Genomic DNA, 17,268 nt, shown 5'->3' on the forward strand with positions numbered 1-17,268 from the left:
GAGTAACGGTCAATATTTATTACCCTTTGAGACGTACACTTGAGTAGTATTTTTTCCAAAGTGCTTGTTTCAGCAATTCACTGTACTTAACAAATACATTCAAACAACAATATATTTAACATTAGTGTGCATTATAATACTAGACTTAATCATTAAGTACCATCAAGGAACAGATGGCAAGAGAGGACACAACTGCTTTGCAGTCTGCATAGATTTAAGCATGAAGCCATTAAGCTATCGCATTCCCATTTCTGATACATTTTGGTCAATGAAAAATTAAAGACACATAATCCCTGATTATATGAAGCCTCAATCTGTAATTCATGACACTGGTAGTATTTCAAAATCACTGAAGTTCTTTCAGTAATCAGTAGTTTCAAACTAATGTATTATTGGGGTAGATGCTTTTGTCTGGTTTTATTGCTATTGAAATTAATGTATCTTGTCATAAGTAGGTTGCTCTTAAATGTTAAATTGCTTAAGGGTATCTTTTACTGCTCTGCTTCCTATTGACTTCTAGACAGATTTGCCCTATTTTACTAGGCTATTTGCCGCTGAAGCAGTTCAGTATCTCCACCTAATAAAAGGAGCAATTCAGAGTTCGGAGCATGTATTGCCTTAAAAATGTTTCTAGTGTGACTAGCACAGTAGCCACTAGAATCTTACGTTTTTAAAAAGACTTTTTTAAAGCTATCTTTTACACAGGTCTATTGCAGAACCGATTATTTTCTCAAAATTATTTCATTTGCATCTTTTTGTATTCCCAACAGCATGTACTAGTTTATCAGTGGTATCGGACCAAATGTATTCTAGCGAGCAGAAGCGTTCAGTGTTACTAAAAATGTAATTATAAAAAACAATTTTTCTTGGTCATAAAGATTAAACAATTCAACAGATGAATACAAGTAATTTATTAAAATCTGTAGTAAATAAATCAATTTACTTTTTTTTTGCAACTAAAACATGCATGCTTTTGAAAGCAATACAGATTTTGGTGATTTAGGTTTAGAATTTTATCTTTCTGTATGAAAAATACTTAGATATTATATTTAATTTGTTTTTCTCATTAGTTATTTCAAATGCTTGGTAAAAAAAATAGTATTTTTATTCCTGGCTTGGACCAGTCTGACAAAATACAATACAACTTATAATGGAAACTGTGTAGCAAACATCATGTTATGTTATTTGAGAAGAAGGAGTTAAGACATCAATATTTAAGAAGAGGGACTATATTGGCTAAGTGAAGATTATTTAAAATGATGTTTTGTGGATTAAGGAGGCTACTGAGCTTTAAAGTTGGAGGCTTTGAGAGAATGAGGCCTGGTGGTCAGTGTTGGGAGTGAAGGTGAGTTTATTTTTTTAAAATAATGAATCTCCTGCTGAAGGACCTAATCGCATTTCTCTTGGTGCCAGTGCATGGTGCAAGAAGTGGTCTGTCAGGCATGTTCTTTGCTGTTCAGTACACCTTGCAAGTTACAACTGACAGTTCAAACATACTCCGAAAGCTAGAAATGAGTGACTGCAGGTTAGGGAGCGCTGGTAAATACAAACACTGAAGGATTCTTCTACCAGGTGGCCTCTATTTTAAATGTTTATGTTTCAACATTTGGGTCATTTTAGTAGGTAGCCTATTATTCTGTGTTTATAAAGTATAATCATTTAATGACACAATGTGGTTAGAAAGATTTAAATTACTGTAGTATAGAGGTGAAGTCCTGTTTGCACTGGAAAGGACTGAGAGCAGGTTTTCACTCTGGGAGAACTTAGAAACAAATTTTTTCGAAGTGAAGGTCATGCTAGTCACTGTTAACAGGTATTGATTAAGAGTGTCAAAGGCAAAGTATCTTCCTTGTTTAAAGAGTAATGAACCAATATGACAATCTTCACAAAAAAGTGACGTCAAAGAAATAAAATTTCCTACTAGCTATAGTGAGTTATTAAGACTACGTGTTTAATTACATTAAAATGATTTTTAGAGATTAGTAGTGTTAGTACTGATACTTAGTAGTAACTTAATTTTATTGATCCTCAAGAGCAAGGGGTTAAACTTCTTGTTACCGTAATCTAAAGTTCTGCTGAAAAATGTTAAGGGAGCTTTGAGTTTTGGGTTGGGCCTGTTGCCATAATCTTTTGGGAAAACTTAAGATTATTATAGTAAGTTTATTCTGTACACCAGGTTGTCCTGAGCCTGACATTCTGATTTTAATTGATAGTCTGCATTAGCAGAGAATTATATAACTGGTCTGTTTTTTCAAGTGTTAAAGATACACTTCCAGAGCACATCTGTGGCCCAAGTTTTCCTATCAAAATTCACAATCTCAGTAAACCACTGACTGCAATTCATGCCCCCCCCACCCCCCCCAAAAGTCAAATGCTTTCTGTTTTAAGATACAGGAATGAATTATTTTGACCCAACGCTATCTAACTTTTATCAAAAAAGAAGCCTGGAATTTCCATAAAATGTAAGGAATTTGTGTCAGCCACTGAGTTGGTCTTGGTAGATGAAGATATATGCACAACATTATTTATATTAATATGCGGGGGGAGATATACATTGGGTGAATTGGTGGAAATAAAGGAATGTTATTTTACTTTCAACAGTAGTTGAAAGATTAAAAAAATCTTTGATATGCATCAACATTAACTTTGGCACAAAGCTAACACCACAGAATTTCTCATTATCTTTGTTAATGCACAATTTGGTAGAGTTGATCCATATGCTGTTGGATTTCTAAGGATTAAGATGGAGAAGATGAAACATAAGAATGATTTGCTGTAGTACTCTGTTGGTGAGCATCTGCTAAAGTGTTCTGCAAGTGCTCAGATTCCATTAGTATCTGTTAATGCATTTTTTGAGATGCAAGGGGGTTTTTTTTGTACTATGAGGAGAAATGCTGGTATTCAGGAGCAAAGTCCAGGTATGAGTATAATGATACCCTACAACTCCTGATCTTCTGATTTAAAAAAATTATTTTCATATTGTCAAATCAAACACAAAGCTCACGTGCTGTATCTTGGTGTGTGCCAGTCCCAGTAGGGAAATATTGTCCTGCAAACCATGAAGATGGCAGTGGTGACAAAGGTGTGGAACTAAGAATTCGTGTCCTAAGCAATCTTGGGCACTAAATGTTTTTGTGGTGTGGTGTTTTTTTTTTGGTTTGTTTTTTTTCCCCCCTCCTCCTCCACACAGATATCCTTGGCACTGATTGTTGCTGCTGTTGTTTGGGAATTTGTTACTCTGTTAATTTCCAATTTGTAGTATTGGGATAGTAACAATTTGTCTTAAAAGTGTGTAAAGATTTATTCTTACATACCATTATGAAGACATAGTGCTATGCAAATGTTAAAGGTTTTGTTCTTGCAAGATCTGTCTGAATTTTCTAGTACAGCTTTTGAAAATAGAAAGTATAAAGCCTGAGCTTTTCTGACATTTGTGTTTTGAATTCTTGTGGTTGCACACTCATTTTGTGTTGATACTAAAATAAGAGCTATTACAATATCCAGGAAACTCTAGTGCCCTCTGTTTTGAGTGCTCTAAAGGGGGAGAGTCATCTAAAATGTATGGCTGTAGAAATGCTGCTGAAGATGATGAAAAAGCCTGGAGATAATCCGATAGTCATTAAGATTAAAGATGAAGATTAAGGGCCCAAATCGGCCTTTTCGAGATATGAATGTAGAAATAGGAAACTTCAGCTGATCTCTGTATGCCATCAGGTCAGCAGGATTTATCCTGGATTTTCTCTTCTGATTTTAACAAAGTTGAATGAATTCTGTTTGGAAAGGAGTTCAGTTCTGCACATCTGCAGAGCATAATCATTTTTAGCCTGTTTAGTTCCTTTTGCAGCTACAGGTTGGCTGAATTGATAAAAGCAAGGTGACATCTTAGTCACATGGTTTTGGTGAATATATTCTAAAATGTACTTTAATTGTTGATAGTATTTTTAGGAACATAGTGATGAGCATTTAGGAATGAGGCAATTACTCCGTAAGAATCTGTATTCTAATTTTCCTAGATTTGTGTTCATGTATATGAGAAAAAAGATGCTATGTTCCCTGCTTTTCTTTTAAAAAAGACTGTGTTGGAGATGCATTTTATATATGAACTGACTTCCTTTCCCAGCAATGTTTTTTTTCTATGTTATTTCTATTCATTCTTACAAGCCAGGAGATTCTGATAGCAATAAACTGAAGAAAAGACATAAATACATCTTTAAAAAATTTTAATGTGCTAAGATCAAGGAAAGCTGTAAAAGACAGATAAGTTTGTTTAGGTAACTTAGACAAAATTTACATATTTTTCATTTATAGTAACACTCATACAAAGATCAGTGAAACTACCAAAGTGATAAATTGCATGAAAGTAGCTCATGATATTACTATGTTTGGTGGAGTAGAGGGAATATCTCATTTGGGAGGTGTTAGTTGTTTAAACTTACACATTACAGTTGAATGGAGTATTTGTGTAGAAATGTGCAAATTGGATGTATGTCAATGATCTTGTAGACTGCTTGCATGTAGTTCCTTTAGATAAAATATATCTATCTGTTCTGTATGATGCCTATTCTTCTTCTGGTGTCATCTGCACAGTCAGTGCATCCTGATGCATCTGATGCCCGTCAGTGGCATCTGGCTTTCAGGTTGCGAGTCCTAGGTGTGCTGCCAAGGTCCTGCTGACCTGTAACCTGCTCCATTCAGTCTCCTTCTAAAGAACTCCGCAGGAATGAATATGCTGTGTGATGGTTATGCTTTTTGATAGGCAGTTCCTATTCTCTGGGTGCAGATGTAGCTCTATGGCACCTGGCAATACAGAATGCCCAAGTAATTGAGGGAGGGCCTGTGATGAGGCTTTGCATGCTGCTTAGAACCCAGGTGGTTCATCTGTGGAAAAGGTATACATACAGACCCTCCCTGAAGTGTGAATCTAGTAATGGAAGCATCATCTCTACCATGCACAGAATAACTACCTCTCTTTTAGACAACACTTGCACTAAAAATGGAAGAATTAGGGGGGGTTTGGCAATGGTATTTCTTTTTTTCCCTCAGTATTTGGTTGTGTCCACTACAATATTCAGGTCACTTCAGTATTACGGCAAGTTACTCTTTCTGCATTTGATTCCTGAAGGTAATCCTTTGCCTGTACATGTTACTGAATTCCGTTATACTGTTGTCACACCACTTCTGCACTTTATCAGGATCATTCTCAATTGTCAGTGTTCTTTGAAGATTATTTTTTTGTTTCTCCCAATTTTTGCCAATGGCAGTTCTGGTTAAGTATATTTGTATTCCATTGTCTAAATAATTAATGACAATGTTGACTAAAACCAAACCCAGCAGGCACGCACCCTTGCAGGAACCTCCAGTTTGACAATGAGAAGTTGGTAGTTTCTTGTCTGAGTGCAGTATTCCAGCCAGCTGCACATTTATCTGACAATAATATCATTAAACAATACAATATCATTAAATATAAAAAGTTGTGTTGTGCAACTGTATCAAGTATCTTTGTAAAAGTTAAGAAACTTCACATTGGCCATCTCTCATGAATTCCGTAAGCCTTTTACAGGGTGTTGTGGGGGAGTTGCCTTGGTTCTGCATTGTTTCCCTTTAAAAATCACAATGAGTGGTTGTCATGCTGTCTTGTATGTGGTTAATAACTTGGTGTGTTATGAGGTATTGAAAAACAGTGACTCATCTGTGTTGCCTCAGATCCTTTCTACTTTTTGGAGGACAAAGGGATTGATTTCCTTTCTGAAGCCAAGATAAACCAGAAAAAAAACTGGTAATATGAGAGTACGTGACATAAACTCCAGTTAATAATCGTGGTGTTAACAGATTTCAATCATCTGTAAATAAATCTAAAGTAATTTAGTGCGTGTTAGCGTGATATATTCCATATTCTTCATTGTTCTAAAAGTGACAACTTACTATCATGAGACACAAAACCAGAATGTAAAATAGCATCATATAGTTTTTCAGTGTATAGACATTCATTAATGTAGCTAGTCTGAATTCTGTTATTCGAAATAGTCTGCATCAGCAAGAATGATTCCTGATGTCTGCAGTGTGTGCTGGAATATTTACATTATGGCTGTGTCCTGTGTTCTGTATTGCGTCAGGGATGGGGCTGCTGGTAGTGAAGTGCAGAGCCATGCAAACTTTCTTCTTCTATTCATCCTTTGGTAATTGTGATGGGTGCTCCCAGTTACATGCTGCATTAATAGCCAAAAAGGGTGCTAATCTGACTAGCTGGATTAGAGATAGATGATTCGTTATTTTTTTTCTGCCTTTGGCAGTCATTTCCACAACTGCTTATTTACTGGTAGAGGGGCAAAAAAAGACATGGTAACCAAGACAAGAAGCTTTTATGCTGGTACATTAACTATGTAATTTGTTATACAGAGAGCTTTAAAGATTAATAATCAGTGTGTTTAATTTCTTCTTTTTCTTTTTTTTTTTAGTAATCCCAAGTCTGCTAGTCAGAGGATAAACAAAAAAGTAAACAATGATGCATCATTAAGGATTCAAAATTTGTCTATTTTGGTGAAACAAATAAAAACTTACTATCAGGTCAGTAATTGGTTTTTGTATCATGTTTTGCCTAGAATTGTTTCTAAGTATTCTTTTATAGTTTTGCCTTTAAGGGGAACAATAAGATTAATATTTTGAGATATTGTATGGATGGCTGTTGGTTTATTTGGAAATCTGGTCAAATTTTTCATCACAAATTACAGGTATAGTAGTAGTCTGGAAATGTGTATGTGAATGATATGTTTATATAATAGATATTCTGCATCTTTGCTCATATAGTACATTAAGCACTATTGGTTGGTATTATCTGAATTGAGGTGAGTTTTGTGCCTGTGAGAAATTATCAAATATGCACTTACCTTTATCAATAGAATCTTCGTAAGAAAAAATGTGATAAAATTTATTGGGTTTAGAATTAGTTTGATTTTTTTTTTTCAGGAAGAAAAAATCAGTGAGGTAGTAACAATCGAATGGGATTTCACAGTAAATGCAGTGGTTATCTAATTTAGAGCTGTAAAATAGCCATTTAATTTTGTGTTTTGTGTGATAGGTAAGTGCTGGTACTATGCCTGCTAGATGCAGAGCCTGGGTAGAGTGGTGTACACATGGACACACTATAGTCGGACACTGCAGATATCACCAGAGTCCCTTATAGTGTGTCTTGTAGTGCCCTTCCACAATTCCCTGCACCTTTCTGCCAGGAAAGTCCAGATCTGGGAGAAAATCTCCTTTGATCGCCCTCTTACAGTGAGTGCATCATGACAGAGCCTGTACTGTTGTATGCTTTTCCTCGTGTGTGCACACATAGTGTATGTTCTCAAAAACTTCCAAGTGCAGTGAAAATTCCCAGCTGTTGCTTACTGCAGTGGTTAAACACTGTGCATCTTTCTGTCTAGCACTTTGTGCATACGCAGACTTCCCATCATTCTTTATTTAGCAGCCACTACCTGTGAGTATAAGTGATACCTGCTAAGACCCATATGCTTTTCCATTTCCTGATGGTGGTCGTTTTCGACCAGGTATTAGCATTTCACAACTGGTGCAACAGAAGGCACAAATACTGACAGGATTATCTTTATTTGAATACAAAGCATTCCCTGTGCTGCTTTGGCTGTACAGCATCAGGCAGAATTACTTGCGTGCAGGTAGCTTACCTTTGAATGGTTCAGGATAATGATTGTTGTGTCAAACCTTTGTGTTAGAAATAATTTACTACAGCTTTTTAAAAATATTCTTCAATAAACTTTAAAATCAGTCACCATGCCTTTCATGGTTCAAGTTTGTCCTGTGTAAGTGTAAGCTATAGAGAACTTTTTCCCCCCAGTCTCTCAGGCTTCTAGTCTTGTGAGATGCCAGCCTCTTCAGATAGTGCAAGTGAGAAAACTTATAAACATTACAGGTCTGGCATTTTAGTAAGAGTAAAGGCATTTAGTCGCCAAACTGGAACACTTGTTTGAATTTAAAATTGCTTTTTTCAAGTGTTGGTGTTCACTCAGCTATGCTCAGATGCATGCAGGGCGCTTTATGCACTGTGGTAGTTGATTGGGGTTGGAGACAAGTGTTAAAGGATGGACTGTAGTCTTTGTTTCCTCTTAAACTTAGTGCAGCCTGGCAGCTGGAGTCTTCCCACAGCGCATGCATGGGTTAGCAAGGTAGCATGTAAACTCATTTTCAAAAAGTGGTCAGTTTAGTTCCTGTCACCTGTGAAATGACCCAAGGCAGAAAAGCTAGTGCTTGATGGATGCCTTGGAATCGATCCGAGAGGCCCCTCATAGCCTGGGGTATGCCTGGTGTAGGCACGAGGGCTCACACCTGAGCGCTTCAGGCCAGCTGTCTATACAGGCATCATGCTTGGTATATGTTCTGTACAGGATGCCTGAGATCTGAAGATAATGGAACATGGAAAATAATCACTGTATTGAGGTACGAGATCGATTAATGTATGGAATATTACAGTAGGAATAAGATGGATACGAGGATTTTTAATTTTTAGCATTACGTTATCCTAACTTTTAGAACTCTGTTGTGAGCTTGTCCATGCTAGTTTATTCCATGTGCTTTTATAATGTCTGTGGAAAACTTTCTCTCAGTTTAGCAAATAATTGCATCAGTGTTGTATATGTACTTGTCAAAAAACCTGCACTGATAGACTGTAACATTTAAAATTAAAATGTTATGTTAGCTTATACACGTTTTCTGGTTCCTGAGTCATCGTTGTGCTTCTCTGTAATTAAAATTGCATCTCATTTTTCCAGTGAAGCTGCTTTACTCCTTTTGAGTATCACCAAACTCTTACTAGGTACCAAACCAGTCTTTTGAGCCTATCCATTTCCTGGCAGTGTAAGAGTGTGGAATTGTTCTCAGCGGCTGATTCAGGAGAACTCATCCCCCTATAAGTTTTGTTGGGCTTGGGAGGCTTAATACAGTGAGCTTCCATGACTCCAGTGGGTGCCCTGTCAGCCTCATTTGACCGATGATATGTGAGTCTTTAATGAAATAAATACTAATAAACTCTAAAAGTCTGTACAAGCAAGGCAGAATTTTGTAAATAGGCTTAGCCTATTTTTTCAGGTTAAACTACAGCTAAAAGAAACACATGAATTTTGGGACACACGAGTTCCAATGTCAGATTTTTAGTAGAAGCAGTCATTTCAACAGTAAACACAGATTGAGAGCAGTTGCACCAAGCTTACTGATGAAGTTCACACCATGTGACAGAAAAGGTGGTAGACGTCTTTGGAGCACGATAGAGGTGTTATAAGAAAAGAGGTGATACTGTCACTAGTCCGTAGGGGACATATTTCTTGGTTACTGCTGCTTGTACTCTGCTTCACAGTAAAGAAAAGCTTTATAATAGCATCATGGAATTATTTGAGCAATTACAAAAAAAAAAAACCAACCACAAAACAAACAACCACAACAACAAAAAAAACCCAAACCCACCAAAACCAAACAAATCCCACCCACACAAAAAAAAAAACACACAAACAAACCCCCCCCCCCAAAAAAAAAAACAACAAAAAAGCCACCAAGCCCTGATATTTTTGAAGGATGTGATTTTATTTTGTAGTAGCTATAAATACTAATTGAATTAATGATAATTGTATCTGGTTTTTTATTTATTTAAAACTTCCTGTGGTGCAATTCATAGTTTTTTTTTATTATTTGAAAATTGTCTTTATCAAGATCTCAGAAGTACAAGAGTTGGTTAGTTAGTTGAAATTAATGATATTTGAGTAGGTCAAAGCTATATTCTTTCTCCTTATAATTTGTCGTAGGCATGTGCAATGAGAGTACATATTTTTCAGTCTAGTATTCATAATCAGCTCAGATACATTTTTTAGGTCCTATATTAACTGGTGAGAACTGTCAAGTACAGCTATAGGTAATAACTTCCACGGTGTTTTTCAAGTAACATTGGCATTTTTCAAATTTGACATAAAATTAGTTTACTTTTTAGCTTACAATATGACACCTAATACGTGCCTTTTTAGATGTAAAGCAGTGATAGTTCTGGAATATGTTGCTTTTGAGTATGAACATTTTATGTATTAATGAATCTGTCACTGTGGAAAAACAAAAAGCATGACTCCAGAGCTTCCAATAGGATGGCATCTGCTGTGAATAAACATTGGGGAACAGGAGGAAGACTATTCTGCTTCAGAAGAATTAGGCTCTGTCTAGACTGGGGATTTGACCTGATTACAGCCATTACTGGCTGGCAGAAGCTATCCATTGATACAATCTATAGAATAGATAGGCAAAGCTGCTGCTTGAGTGTGTGGGACTTAACCTAACTAAAACTCTGCCTGATCATGCAAATAGGATTTTGTACCTTTATATTCAGGATTGTTCCAGTGTAACTGCAGCAAAAAACCTGTGATTTTTCACATCTGTGTTTTGGTGAGGCCACCCAGACTATGGATGTGAAGTAGAGGAAATTGATCTTTTGTAGTATAAATGCAACTTAGAGCAACTAAAATAAACATCTATCAATAAGCAAGGCAGAGAAGCATCAACACTAATAATTGAAAGGAGTTCTGCTACATTCTGGGACACAGGATCTAGTTGGCTTAAGATCCACAAGCTAGCTCATTGCCACAAGAGGATTTTACTATGTTGAGGTGATCTTGCAAACTATTAAAAGTAGGCATTTGTAGAAGTAATTCATACTTGTGTTTTTTAATTCAGGTCTAAATAATTAAGTATTGAACATATATGTATTAAGACCCGAAAAATTTTAAACTACTTATGTAATAATAATTTCTCTGTAGTGCTGATTAGTGTTTGATGCTTTCTTTTGTTCAATACATATGATTTAAATAATATTTCAATTAACCTTTATAGGACAGTTTGCAGCAGTTGATCATGATGTCTCTGCCAAATGTGTTAATAATTGGAAAAAATCCTTTTTCTGGTAAGTTTATTTTTCACTAAGATGAAAACTTATATTGATGTAATAAGTTGTATTACTTCACTGGAAAGAAAATTCATACAGGATCGAGCCTTTCAACAGCAGATTGTGTAAAGAGTTTTAGTAAATAAGTGGTTTAATAATGATGAGTAACATTTTCTTCGTTCACGCCAAAGGTCCACACTTCACAAAATGTGTTCTGTCCCAGCCTCAGTGCTGGATGTCGTTAGGATTTCTACTGAAGCAAAGTGCATTTCCGGGCAACCAATGAGCCACTGATATGGCGAAGTATAAGTTTCATGTATTCCCAGCTACTAGACTTTCAACTTTCTTTACCTAAGACACCCCTGCGAAAATTGGCAGTTTAAGCAATTTGGATCTACCTCCTTCCTAATCCTTCTTTTTCTTCCCCCAAAACTCTCCTGCTTCTCTTACATCGTTACCTGAAAAATATTGCAATTACCTTATTGCTCTCTCCCTTGAACTGACACTGTCTTTTCCATACTCCCACCTTCTCTGCTTCCAGCTCTGACAGTTGCAATTTTCACACCAAGAAAATTAGCCTCTATGGACCCAGCTGACTATCCACAGCCACTTGGGAATCTCTGCACCATGCTCTCAATTCCAGAAGCACGGAGCAGACACACCTGGCCTGCATGGAGCCACTATGGATTGGGCAGAATTTATTTACTTGGGTCTAATGTGTCCCAGGTGTTCTACATCTGATGTTCTAGCACCTCAGCAGAGAGGTTAGGAACTACTCTAACAGGCTGTGTAGCTTCCCCTGGCTTTTTTCTTTATTTAAGATGTCTTACTTGCCATGCTTCCGTGTATGTGAGACAAGATTTTTCTCATGAGCAAGAAGAACCATCTGTGCTACCTCACTGTTCAATACCAGGGTTCATAATGTTGATACTTTCCATATCCCATCTGCATATATCCCATTTATGTGGGTAACTTGACGTATTTTTTTTTATTTTACTTTCTGCTTTTGAATATTGCTGCTTTTGCTTCTGAGGTCACAGCCTTTTAAGTTTTTCTACGTGTAGATGCTGTAATCTGTCATATGCACCAAGAAGTGTGAATGTGATCTCTTCTTTTCCAAAAGAACAGAATCCATCATGCATTTATATTTTGATTCCTCACTTTCTTAAGGCTTTCTAAAGACTCCATGGATTTGCCGAGAGACCAGATTTAGTGGGAAAATATTTTAAAAAATGGGTCATAGTACTGGTTTTGTAGTGACATTTTTTATTCTCTTTAAGATACTGAGACAAAATATGTCTTAACAATATCATGTAGTAGAAGAGGAAATTTTATTAAAAATGCTCTACAAAAACCCACAAAGATAATTTAGTACTCAGCTGTATACATAAAAACTTATGCTTTAGCCATTAATAAGAAAGCTTCTTCCTGTTTTGGGACCTCAGCTAAGTCTGCATAGCATTCGTGGTTTGGCAACTGGAACCTCTGGTGGTGTATGCATTGCTGTCCTCTAGGGACATTACTGGGTTTGTGAGAAAATATGGACTTTACAGCAGCATAGCCCACATATTAAAAAAAAAAAATTCTCTGTATGACAATATTCCTGAAGATGTTTCATATTCCTGCCTGAGTTCATGACAGTTTGATCTGAATCAGAAGAGAGACCTGTTCTTTTGAGTTCCATATAGAACCTTTCCCCTTTGCTCTTGCTGTGTCAACTTGAAGAGGACCTCGTCCCTATAGGGATTTTTAAGCTTTGTTTCTTTGGTGGGCAAGTGTAGTGACATCAAACCTCAGTGACCTTTTGAGAGACTTGCTGTGTAAATCTGATTGCATCAAGGCAAGCCCCCATAGTTAAAAGTCAGTTCTCCGATAATGATTAGGTCCACTAAAGCTTAGGCTGTAGGTGTGATTTTCTTTTTTTTTTTTTTCAGGAATGTCTTCCAGTTTTTCTCCTTTATGCTACTTTGCACTTAAGGAATGATTAGTAGAAAAATAACAGAAGACAACAAATTGCAGAAGACAAGGGTGGATAAGATTTCAGGAAGACAGATATATTTAACTATATTAGAGGTAGTTGGCTAATCAAGGAAAATGCAGATAGAATGCTGGATTTGGGTTTTGGTGATAAAAGGGGTCATCAGAGACTTCATCAAGAAACATTTCAGTTGAGCAAATTGGCAGGAAGCCAGTTGGAGGAGAAAACTGGAGGAGAAGAGTACAGGCTGTGATTGTAAATGTTAAGTTAAATTACAGAGGAAAAGGACAAAGGAGATAATGAAGAGGCAAATGTTCTTTAATGGGGGAAGAGGAAAGATTAAAACCAGTTCATATTTCGGAGGGGGCAAGCCAGGGAAGGATGGAAGGTTACGGAGGATATGAAAGTCAGGGATAAGAGTGAGGGCAGGGAAGATCAAAGGGTAGGAGAGGGTAGGGACAAAGCTCAAGCAGCAAGTTGGAGGGTGTAGAAGAGAACGATCCATTTCTGTATTGGTGGTGCAGAGAAATGAAGACAGACATACAAGACAGCTGGTAGTAGTGGGAAGCTGAGGTTGTTCAATATTTTGGCATGTGCCTTCAAGGAGCATGGGGGAGAGACATGGAAACAATATTCAGGTAGGCTTTTAAAAGCCAGTCAATAGATGCTGAAGCACTGTGCAACTGAGCATCCCAAGAGAAGTTCAGGAATTGCTTTACAAATACAGAACAAAAAAAACCAAAACAAAATGTGATAAATTTATTGGGATAAATGAACGCAGCATGTGAGATGTTGGTATGGATTCCTTCTGTTACAATATTCTGGTTAACCTTTATTAAGACAGGCAGCCAGGTCGAATTCCCCTTCCTTAACTGAAGCATGTCCTTCTGATCAAACAGGTTCATTGATGGTTTCTATTTCTATGTTGAAAGACCTCACAGCACAAGTCTTTGGGGTACAAGTCCATATAAATGATTAAAGATCTCCCATTTGAGTTCATGTTCTTTGTAACGTGTCTTCTCAACAAACCTTTTTTGAAAAATTTAAACATTACATGTTCATTGGGATATACATATCCCACTAAAAGAAGCAGGTTGAATCCATGTTGAAAAAAGGCTCCCTACTTAATATTGTAATGCACAGGGAACTCCTGAAGCCATGAGGAAGGTGGCAAAGCTTAGGCTCCATCTCTTTCATCTCTGTTTTATGACAGCAGGCTTGACTCTTTACTGAGAGCTCATCAAAATCATTAAGAATTACATATCGTTTTAGGTTTTTTCCTGATTTCTTTTTGATTTCCTCTCTTGATCAAGATGACCTCATATCTGTAACTTTTTGAGAAGGATTTTACATTTACTTCACTTAGAAAATACTGCAGTGGATTAAATCAAAGGATATTTTTTCAAGTGCTTGTAAGTGAATGGTTACATCTTTCTTATGTGGGGGTTCATCCAAAATAGACTTAGTTGCCCAGCATAGAAGATTGCAAACTGCCATTTCAGAAGGAAGGTTCTGGTTGAATTTTCTTTTACATCCTTATAATCATCTTGAGATCATTGGAGATCATCTGTGATTACCAAGCCCTTTAAAAAGGGGGACTTTAGTAACTTAGGTCAGGTTCAAGAATGACCGTGCGTACCTTAGTACACACTAGACATTCACTGTGGTGTTTGCTATTTGGACTGAGTGTGAATCTGTTGGTATCAGTAGTAGTTCTGTCGCAGAGTACAATTTTGCAGAATAAAGGTCAGATTTCTAGCCAGACCCAGCAATGTTATGTTTGACAGCATAGCTTTTACCTGTTCAGCTAACAATGAAATAAACTGTTGGCTGAAATCCAGCGTATATTGAAGAAAGGGTGCTGTTAGGACTCTTTTGTTCCTAGATAGCCCAATGGATGGTGTTTTCTGTTTCAGTAAAGCAAAACGATATATGGCCATATAGTTTAATTCCAACTAGCCTAAGCTATTTTGCCATCCATAAAGCATTTGCTTTATAGCATTCATAGTCTAGATATAGCATATATTTAGTAGCAGGACCAAGAACATTTTGAGTGTAAAAAGTAAGATACCTTTTTACTAATCTGTAAACAGAGTTCTTTAACTTAAGCTTCTTTAGGAGATTAAGGTGCTTAAAGCGAGATTTGGAAATATGTTCTGATTTTTTGGATGTACAGATGAATATTTGATATAGGTAATAAGTTCATTTTAAATTATTTTCTAAAGCTAACTCCTGTGGCTTGGGGGTAGCAAATAATTTAAGCACCTTTGTAAATATCTCAAGATACCTGCGCTTGCAGTTGAAAACTTGATGGTAGGTCTCCAAGGCACTTTTGAAAACGCCACTCTTCAATTGTGCTCTACGAAGGGCTGAAATGGTGTTTCTTCCATTTGACGCTATTATGGATGTTAAGCTATTTGTTAATACCGAAAGTTGGCACTTAAGTGGCAAAAAGGAGTAAGTTGAAAGCTGTCAAGATGGGGGTTTCTTCATATTTTTGTTTTCTAAACTTGGTTAACATAAATTATGTGAAAATAATGAGTAAGCCTGATCTTTTCTGAGGAGTAGGGGGAGAAACTCAAATTACCATTTTACACGTACCATTTTTTTGTTCTTGTTTTCTTCTTAGAGCCAGGTACTGAAGAAATAAAAAAACTCCTCCTGCTTTTACTTGGTTGTGCAGTTCAGGTGAGTTCAATGATGTTTACATCTGTATGGAATGATTTAAGAGTTGCTGATCTTTTTTCTTACTATTTTTAATACCTGAGGTTATATATAACTTTGACCTTCCTTCCTCTAGTGGTACTATTGCATTCCTTGAAAATCTGGGCATTCTTACAGTTAAAATGGCTACACCTCTTATGTTTTACTGTATGAATATAGCAAACTGTGTATGTAGGATCTCTTAATAGTTCATTAGTTTTAATCATGTGAATTAGCCTGATACTGTAAAGAAAGGAAGAAAATGAAGTACTGAAGAATTATCTTACTGATATATCTTACTGAAACTGTTTCATGTATTTCATAACCTTTTTTGATAGACTGCCGTTCTTATTAGGAAAGTTTGTACCATTCAGCTAACTAAACTGGAAAAATAAAATCAGTCATATGTTCTTAACAACTTAAATAAGCAACTTGAGTACTAGAGGAGAACACTGAAAAAATACCTCTGGAACTCACTATCATAAAACTTGAATAAGTAGTCATTAAGAAACATCTTCCTTGCCCCATTTCAGTAGCTGTTTTTTCTTAATTGCTTTATTAATGTTGAAAGTTGTTATAATTACTGTAACATGGCATAAACCAAGTATCTATTGGTCAACAAAATTATTGAAAAATTTAGTAGTGTGATCATTGTAATGTCAGCTTTCTTTTGTAGCTTTTAGAAATAAAAAAGAGGAATGAAAATACTTGTGGTTTTATAAATGTATATGTATATGAAATAGGTGTCTTTATTTTTAGTGTCAGAAAAAAGAAGAGTTTATTGAAAGAATCCAAGGTCTGGATTTTGACACTAGAGCAGCTGTTGCAGCCCATATTCAAGAGGTATATTGATATTTTTGCGCTTTTAATTTTTTTGGAGGTAGAATATCGTATTGTATGATTAATTGTATTTCTTCAAAAGCAAATAAATCAAATGTGATTTGTGTATCTAGTGGTTTCAGTATGCAAAAAATGCCTTTATTTTTTTTTACTTCATTCACAAAGTATTTAATGATCAAGCTCTTTTGGATTACATAGTTAAAGCAGTACCAGGGAGCAAGTATGCTGCTCCAAGAATTTCTTAGCATTACAGCAAATTTAGTTTAATGAATTTTTCATATGCAAATCTATTTATAAAATATAATTCAAATTCCATGTATGTGATATATAATATATATTATGTCATAGCCACCTTTTGCTTTTTATTTTGCCAGAAGTACAAGGTACTACTTTCATGTAGATAAGAAGCTATTCCGTAACATACAATTTAGTCTATTTTAATTGTTGGGTTTTTTTTGTACCTCGTCTAGAGAATTTAACCCACAGAGTTTCCATTTTATTTTCTTATGCTTCCTTTCTACTCTTCTACTATAAAGGGGGTGTTTTTTCTGTTCTATTTCATTCCGTGTAGGTAACTCATAATCAGGAAAATGTGTTTGATCTGCAGTGGATGGATGTCATGGTACTGACACAAGAATACGTTGAACCTCTCTTGAAAAATATGGCATTACATTTAAAAAGGCTTATAGATGAAAGAGATGAGCACTCAGAGGTATCGATGTGGTTTGTTGCTTAAGAGAAATACAAGAAATCATTTTTTGAGAATGATAGAGCTTATAATTTTTCGAACTAGGATTTTAATGTCTGTTCTGTTAGTATACTT

General features: G+C 36.0%; 1 protein-coding gene across 12 annotated transcripts in view; it reads left to right on the forward strand.

The window, feature by feature from the left end:
- CCDC88A (coiled-coil domain containing 88A) overlaps positions 1-17,268 on the forward strand; it is an 82,624-nt gene that overhangs the window by 12,427 nt on the left and 52,929 nt on the right. For all 12 annotated transcript variants that reach the window (XR_010372133.1, XM_064446882.1, XM_064446881.1 and 9 more), the window contains exons 4-8: positions 6,456-6,564; positions 10,873-10,942; positions 15,532-15,590; positions 16,365-16,448; positions 17,017-17,157. Coding sequence is in view for 11 of the 12 variants with exons in the window: in XM_064446882.1 (XP_064302952.1) it covers positions 6,456-6,564; positions 10,873-10,942; positions 15,532-15,590; positions 16,365-16,448; positions 17,017-17,157 (463 nt within the window). In the remaining variant the exon portion in view is untranslated. The remainder of the gene's footprint in view (positions 1-6,455; positions 6,565-10,872; positions 10,943-15,531; positions 15,591-16,364; positions 16,449-17,016; positions 17,158-17,268) is intronic.

Source organism: Phalacrocorax carbo, chromosome 3 (genome assembly GCF_963921805.1).
Source record: "Phalacrocorax carbo chromosome 3, bPhaCar2.1, whole genome shotgun sequence".
Lineage (NCBI taxonomy): Eukaryota > Metazoa > Chordata > Aves > Suliformes > Phalacrocoracidae > Phalacrocorax > Phalacrocorax carbo.